Below are 8,354 nucleotides of genomic sequence, written 5' to 3' on the forward strand. Positions count from 1 at the left end.
GTAACCTCCTCCAGCCCCTACCACCCTCACTATCTTTGTAACCTCCTCCAGCCCCTAACACCCTCCCTATCTCTGTAACATCCTCCAACCCCTATCACCCTCCCTATCTCTAACCTCCTCCAGCCTACCATCTTCCCTATCTCTGTAACCTTGTCCAGCCCCTACCACCCTCCGTATCTCTAACCTTGTCCAGCCCCTACCACCCTCCCTATCTCTGTAACCTTCTCCAACCCCTACCACCCTCCCTATCTCTGTAACCTCCTCCAGCCCCTAACACCCTCCCTATCTCTGTAACCTCGTCTAGCCCCTACCACCCTCCCTATCTCGTAACCTCCTCCAGCCCCTACCACCCTCCCTATCTCTGTAACATCCTTCAGCCCCAAATACCTTCCCGATTTGTACAACCTCCTCCGTCCTCCAGCCCATACAACCCTCCCTATCGATGGAATTCTCTGGTGAAACCTCTGTGGCTCGCTCTCGCGCTCTCTGGCTGCGAATAACCTACCATTGGACCATCTGTCCTAGGTGGCCTGGTGCCACATTTGAATTGATGTTGAAGGGGCCCCTCATTGACCCTGGCAGCTCCCACGTTAGCCCAATCCCAGAATACTGTTACCTTTTGACCTGAGTTAGGAATCAAAGATAAAGTGTCAGAAAGAAATTTTAATTGGAGAAGTTTCATGGAGTTAGAGAAGAAATGAAACATTGATTTTCCGCAGCGATGATTGGATGATTTACTTTTGAAAGCAGTTGAGTTGAAGCTGGTTAACGTTTTCCGAAGGGAAGGTGGATGAGTATGTGGCTGGGGGTTCAAGGGAAAAGTACAGGCATTCAGTCCTCCATGTCTCAAAGAACGAAGAACAGTACAGCACAGGAACAGACCCTTCAACCTCCAAGCCTGCGCCGATCACGTGTCCTATCTACAGTAAGAGGAAGGAGCATTGCTCTGAAAGCTAGTGTTTAAAACAAACATGTTGGACTTTAACCTTGTGTTGTAAGACTTCTTACTGTGCTCACCCCAGTCCAACACCGGCACTTCCACGTCATATCTAGACCAACCACCTGTATCCTTCTATACCCCGTCTGTTCATGTGTCTATCCAGATTAGTCTGAAAGTTCGCTAACGTATCTGCCTCAACCACCTCCCTTGGCAGTGCATTCCAGGCCACCACCACCCTCTGTGTAAAAAAAAAACTTCCCCCGCACATCTCAACTGAACCTTTCCCCCCTCACCTTGAACCTGTGCCCCCTTGTAATTGTTATTTGCGCCCTGGGGAAAAACTGTTCACCCTATCTATACCCCTAATAATTTTATAAACTTCTTGTGGTGAATGTGATTCCACTATATATAGTTGCCAATATCACTCCATGTATATATGTTCGTTATCTACCCATTGTAAGTGCAGTTGCACTATCCGACCACCAGGGGGAGTCGCTCTGGGAGTACGCGAGAGTTGTACTGGGCTCCTCCCTTGGCTCCGCCCAGGACTCCTCCCCCCTGGGACCGATGTATAAAGATCAGTGCCTTAGAGCCAGCCTGCCATTTCACCTGAAGTTCAACGACGAATAGGCTGGCTCTATTGTAAGTGTATTAAAGCCTCTGTTCAGATCCAACTACACGTGTTCGCTGAATTGATGGTTCCATCGATTCTATCAGGTTGCCCCTCAGCCTCCGTCTCTCTAGGGAGAACAATCCCAGTTTATCCAATCTCTCCTCGTAGCTAATACCCTCCATACCAAGCAACATCCTGGGAAACCTTTTCTGTACTCTCTCCAAAGCCTCCACAAAAGCCTCCCTTCTGGTAGTGCGGTGACCAGAATTGGACATTCCAAATGTGGCCGAATCAAGATTCTGCATAATTGTAACATAATTTTCGAGCTTTTATACTCGATACCCTGTCCTATGAAGGCAAGCATGCCATATATTTTCTTTACCACCATTTCCACCTGTGCTGCCACTTTTAAGGATCTGTGGACCTGCACGCCCAGATCTCTCTGTGTCTCTATGCTCCTGATGGTTCTGCCATTTATTTTATAGCTCCCACCTGAATTGGATCTACCAAAATGGATCACCTCACGTTTGTCCGGGTTAAATTCCATCTGCCATTTCTCTGCCCAATTTTGCAGCCTATCTATATCCTGTTGTATTCTCTGACGATCTTCATCACTATCCGCAAACTTGCTAATCAGACCCGCTACGTTTTTTTCCAAGTCAGTTATATATATATATTACAAGGTACTAAGTATTTTCTCTGCTCTGCCAGCCTTTCCTGCCCCCACCCAGAAAGATTGGATATGAAGTATTGTGGCATTTTCCTTCTCGCAGTGTTCTACATCTTGTCTCCTCTCTAAACCTGACCTAAAAAAATCTCTTGCAGAGATCAAAGAGCCAAAGGAACCAGGAGGAGGACTTCCGTACAGCGCAGGTGGCACAGGACGAGGTAACGTCCAGGCAACGGGTGTGTTTGTTCTTGTGCAGTGAGTGTAACCAGGGACGTTGAGGCTTGGTTGAGGTTTTTTTACACCAGATATTTCCCCCGGGTGATGTGGGCCGTGGTTGCATTTTATTGCCCAGTATCTCGGTCAGGGATGCTGGGCTGTCAAACAGGGGAACCCTCACTGCATTTCTAACTTGCTGCATGTAACAGATACTTTGGTAGGTGGGATACGGGGCCAGGTAATGCTGGGTAGCTGGTACACAGCGCTGACCAATGGGATGTCCCACCGGCCCTGAACGTCGGGTTAATTTTGCTGATTTATTTTCATTCGGGCCCCCCCGAACACGGCCCCAATCTCCCCGGCAACTGAAGGACCCGGGACCTCAGTCTGGTGGTGACATTGATCGTGGGGCTTCACCCTGAGATGTTAATAATAGGTGTCAGCCTTGACTCGGTGGATAGCACGCGCACCTCTGATACTGTGGTCATGGGTTCAAGCTCAACTGCAGAGACTTGAGAAGGTAATGCTGTCCGGCACTCCAGGGCAGTGCTGAGGGGGGCAGTGCTGAGAGGGTGCTGCACTGCTGGACGTGCCGTCTTTTGCAGGAAGCTTGTCTGCCCCTTCGGGTAGGTGTGACAGATCCCATGGCACTATTTGGAAGAGCTGGGCTGGTGCCCTGGCCAATATTAATCCCTCCAAAACATCACAAACGCAACTTATTAATGGTTTATAATGGTTTATAAATGGAAAGGTTTTCTCACTTTATATAAATATTGCTGTCCAGTTTACTTTTGATTGGACAAGAGCTAAGACCAATTCTGCTTCTACCAGGAAATAGCAAAGTATATTCAGAGGCAAGAACTGAAAGCTCACAAACAGTCCAAGGGGCTGGACCAGAGGCTGATGAGGAGAGAGTATTCCGACGAAAGCAGTGATTCCTCGGAGAGGCAGAAGAGGCGGGTAAGGAGAGTGGATAGAAATGGGGATGCGGAACATCAGTTTCCAGTGCAGCCTATCAACTTGATCCAAGGATCCACCTTGTTTGGTTTAATCACATGATTGGAGTCATAGCACTAAACATCGGTGCAGTCGTCCATCGTCTGGTTTGGAGTTTACCCTTGTTTGCCTGTATGACAATATCCCAATCGTAGAATGACGAGGGCAGCACGGTGGCGCAGTGGTTAGCACTGCTGCCTCACAGCGCCACGGTCCCAGGTTCGATCCCAGCTCTGTCCGTGTGGAGTTTGCACATTCTCCCCGTGTTTGGGTTTTGCCCCCACAACCCAAAAATGTTCAGGGTAGGTGGATTGGCCGCGCTAAATTGCCCCTTAATTGGAAAAAATGATTGGGTACTCTTTTTTTTTAAAAATCATAGAATGATATAGCAAAAGAAGAGGCCATTTGACCCATCATGCCAATCACTGCACTGTCATTACAGAATGGTGGAACCTCCCAGCAGCGCTGCTAACAGCTTCTTGCAGGCAGGGATTAGGGTTAGGGTTTGTGTGTCTTTCTGCTGGGCCGTGATGCCCAGTTTTCATTCTCCTTTCCCCATTATGGTGATTTCCCCCAGCTCCTCACTGGATGCGCCAACAATTAATTGATGCTCTGCTGAGGTTGGGATCCTTCATGCTTTAATCTTGGTTTAACATCCAATTCGGCCGGACCACGCCTCACCTGGTGTCTTGAGTGCAGCACCGTTTGCAACAGCAATGACAGGATGTCAATCGGCAGCAGGAATGCTGCATAAACATTCCTTTGCACCAGGTTATCTAGACTCGGCAGTGACTGGGAGGCAAACCAGAGACAGGCAGGGTCTGTACAGCTCTATTACTAAGTTAACTGATGAGCCACTGGATAGGGGGCGGGAAAGGGGGATGGTCCATGTTTTATTTGCGTTGTCCTTCCTTTCCAGAGTCTAGCAGACTCCACTCGACAAGAGCGACTGAACTCGGAAGGATTTCCGTCACCCAGTGATGAGCAGACTCCAGAGAGAGGATCGCCCACAGAGCAACTGCAGAGAACCAGGTAAGGGCTTCCAGTGATATCACCAACCAGTGCTGGCAGGAAGGAGGGAAATGGCTTCAAACTGGGGGTTGGTCGTCTGTAACCCACTCTACATCTGCACTTTCCCTTCTCTCCAACCTTGCTCTGTTTTCTACCGAAGTTGAGGGGTGTTTACATCTGTGATGTGAGGAGGAGAGGGGGTATTTCCAGTCCCGTTCACTGGGTGCAGTGACTCCAATATTACCAAAAGCACACGGCGCCCCCCCCTTTCTGCCGAGCAGCACCAAGGACAACTATAGCAGCGCCACCTGGTGGCATTGACTGTGATCTACAAACCTCTGCCCAGACTGGGCTCTGACATTGGGCCCGAGTGGTCTGAGGTGTTTCAGCAGCTCACCGAATAAACTGATGTGTGGGGGTCCCTTTAACTCTCATCATTCAACCTTTCCACTCTCAGACTAAATGAGAAACCTGCCCACCCAAATCTAGATTGTGCTGGGGACTGCCCAAAGAGTCAAAGTTTCCAGAAGAACACAAGAGTAACAGGAGTGAGTTACTTCTGTGGCAGACGTATCATTAAATAATAATTTAAAAAACACCGTGAGAAGAGATTAATGTGTTTTTTGTTTTGCTGCAGGCATCCATTCCCCAGAAACATTGCTGAGGAGCTGGATCCAACCTTTAAAACCAAAAACACTGAGCACGGCTCCGACCTATTTCCTACTGTTCCATCAGGTAACACCTTCACATTCAGAACTTGATATAGAAACACCCTGATTAGATTGCAGCCTCCAATTTACTGCCATGTCTCGGTTGTCCTCTGTCCAATCTTGCTGTCTGCTTGTTGGGTGGTAACGTGTTCGCCTTTCTCCCTGCTACAGCTTTGCCTCACCCCCGTACTGTGCCACCAGATGGTTTCTATGACTACCTGGATGATTCGTCCGAGCCGACATGTGTTCCACCGACCAGGCGACAGGAAGAAAAGATGGTGAGACAGAAATCAAAGGAGAAGAAGGAAGGATGCAAACAGCAGTGAGGACGCCTGGGCTGTGGAACAGAATGAGTGTGCTGGCCAACCGAGGAAGCCTCTGTGTATACTCAGACACACTGGGAAGCCTCTGTGTATATGCAGACACACTGAGAAGCCTCTGTGTATATGCAGACACACTGGGAGGCCTCTGTGTATATGCAGACACACTGGGAAGCCTGTATGTATATTTATATATACACACACACACACTAAGAAGTCTCTGTATATATTTGCACGCACACGTGCACACACTATATATTGACGTGCACACACGCACCCATTCGGAAGCCCCTGTCCCTATGCTCACGCACACACATTTTGTTCATCATAAAAGCTCCAGGTTTCCAGAACAGACTTTGTTTGAAGCACCGATGAATTGTTTGTTTTGTGTTGTACGTTATTAAACTTCATGCCCCTGCACGCTCAGAATCCAGCTGTATTGAAGCCTGGTTTGGACAGAAGGCAGGCCGCGCGTGCGCCCCCCCCCCCCCCCCCCCCCCCCCCAGGAGAGGCGCTATGCAGCACTACATTCCCATCTTCCCTTTGGCTAGACGGGAGCTACAGCACCTTCCCAGAGCCAGCCCAACACTGCTAACATCATGTCGTTAAGGAGAGCTGCAAGAGTTGAAAGCCAGTCCGGATCTGTGTTTAATGTTAAATACCCCAATCGCGACCCCTTGCCCACCTCTGAAAAATCTTAGCTTTGATCTTTCGTTTAGGCTAAGCAACCTGGGCACGCTGTGGGGTATCAGCCGGAGGGGGCACACTGTGGGGGTATCAGCCCGGGGGGCACACTGTGGGGTATCAGCCCGGGGGGCACACTGTGGGGTATCAGCCCGGGGGGCACACTGTGGGGTATCAGCCCGGGGGGCACACTGTGGGGTATCAGCCCGGGGGGCACACTGTGGGGTATCAGCCCGGGGGGCACACTGTGGGGTATCAGCCCGGGGGGCACACTGTGGGGTATCAGCCCGGGGGGCACACTGTGGGGTATCAGCCCGGGGGGCACACTGTGGGGTATCAGCCCGGGGGGCACACTGTGGGGTATCAGCCCGGGGGGCACACTGTGGGGTATCAGCCCGGGGGGCACACTGTGGGGTATCAGCCCGGGGGGCACACTGTGGGGTATCAGCCCGGGGGGCACACTGTGGGGTATCAGCCCGGGGGGCACACTGTGGGGTATCAGCCCGGGGGGCACACTGTGGGGTATCAGCCCGGGGGGCACACTGTGGGGTATCAGCCCGGGGGGCACACTGTGGGGTATCAGCCCGGGGGGCACACTGTGGGGTATCAGCCCGGGGGGCACACTGTGGGGTATCAGCCCGGGGGGCACACTGTGGGGTATCAGCCCGGGGGGCACACTGTGGGGTATCAGCCCGGGGGGCACACTGTGGAGTATCAGCCGGAGTGGACACTGTGGGGTATCAGCCGGTGGGGGCACACTGTGGGGTATCAGCCGGAGGGGGCACACTGTGGGGTATCAGCCGGAGTGGACACACTGTGGGGTATCAGCCGGGGGCACACTGTGGGGTATCAGCCGGAGGGGGCACACTGTGGGGTATCAGCCGGAGTGGACACACTGTGGGGTATCAGCCCGGGGGGCACACTGTGGGGTATCAGCCGGAGGGGACACTGTGGGGTATCAGCCCGGGGGCACACTGTGGGGGTATCACCGGAAGGGGCCACTGTGGGGGTATCAGCGGGAGGGGGCACACTGTGGGGTATCAGCGGGAGGGGGCACTGTGGGGTATCAGCCGGGGGGCACACTGTGGGGTATCAGCCGGGGGCACACTGTGGGGTATCAGCGGGAGGGGACACTGTGGAGTATCAGCCGGGGGGCACACTGTGGGGTATCAGCCCGGGGGGCACACTGTGGGGTATCAGCCGGAGGGGGCACACTGTGGGGTATCAGCCCGGGGGCACACTGTGGGGTATCAGCCGGAGGGGGCACACTGTGGGGGTATCAGCCGCAGGGGGCACTGTGGGGGTATCAGCCGGAGGGGGCACACTGTGGGGTATCAGCCGGAGGAGGCACACTGTGGGGTATCAGCCAGAGGGGGCACACTGTGGAGTATCAGCCGGAGGGGACACTGTGGAGTATCAGCCGGAGTGGACACTGTGGGGTATCAGCCCGGGGGCACACTGTGGGGTATCAGCTGGAGGGGACACTGTGGGGTATCAGCCCGGGGGCCACACTGTGGGGTATCAGCCCGGGGGCCACACTGTGGGGTATCAGCCGGGGGCACACTGTGGGGTATCAGCCCGGGGGCCACACTGTGGGGTATCAGCCGGAGGGGGCACACTGTGGGGTATCAGCCGGAGGGGGCACTGTGGGGTATCAGCCGGGGGGCACACTGTGGGGTATCAGCTGAAGGGGGCACTGTGGGGTATCAGCCGGAGGGGGCACTGTGGGGTATCAGCCGGAGGGGGCACTGTGGGGTATCAGCCGGAGGGGGCACTGTGGGGTATCAGCCGGGGGGCACACTGTGGGGTATCAGCTGAAGGGGGCACTGTGGGGTATCAGCCGGAGGGGGCACTGTGGGGTATCAGCCGGGGGGCACACTGTGGGGTATCAGCTGAAGGGGGCACTGTGGGGTATCAGCCGGAGGGGGCACACTGTGGGGTATAAGCCGGAGGGGGCACTGTGGGGTATCAGCCGGAGGGCACACTGTGGGCTATCAGCCGGAGGGGGCACACTGTGGGGTATCAGCCGGAGGGGGCACTGTGGGGTAACAGCCGGAGGAGGCACACTGTGGGGTATCAGCCAGGGGGCACACTGTGGGGTATCAGACGCAGGGGGCACACTGGGGGGTATAAGCTGGAGGGGGCACACTGTGGGGTATCAGCTGGAGGGGGCACACTGTGGGGGTATCAGCCG

The 8,354-nt window shown here is 53.8% G+C and overlaps 1 protein-coding gene across 4 annotated transcripts in view; it reads left to right on the forward strand.

The window, feature by feature from the left end:
* ccdc187 (coiled-coil domain containing 187) overlaps positions 1–5,896 on the forward strand; it is a 72,259-nt gene extending 66,363 nt beyond the window's left edge. For all 4 annotated transcript variants that reach the window (XM_038773303.1, XM_038773302.1, XM_038773301.1 and 1 more), the window contains exons 8-12: positions 2,379–2,441; positions 3,271–3,399; positions 4,355–4,467; positions 5,084–5,181; positions 5,328–5,896. In XM_038773303.1, the coding sequence (XP_038629231.1) occupies positions 2,379–2,441; positions 3,271–3,399; positions 4,355–4,467; positions 5,084–5,181; positions 5,328–5,482 (558 nt within the window). In that variant the 3' untranslated portion in view covers positions 5,483–5,896. The remainder of the gene's footprint in view (positions 1–2,378; positions 2,442–3,270; positions 3,400–4,354; positions 4,468–5,083; positions 5,182–5,327) is intronic.
* The last annotated feature ends 2,458 nt before the right edge of the window (positions 5,897–8,354 follow it).

The sequence above is a fragment of the Scyliorhinus canicula genome, chromosome 16 (assembly GCF_902713615.1).
Source record: "Scyliorhinus canicula chromosome 16, sScyCan1.1, whole genome shotgun sequence".
NCBI lineage: Eukaryota > Metazoa > Chordata > Chondrichthyes > Carcharhiniformes > Scyliorhinidae > Scyliorhinus > Scyliorhinus canicula.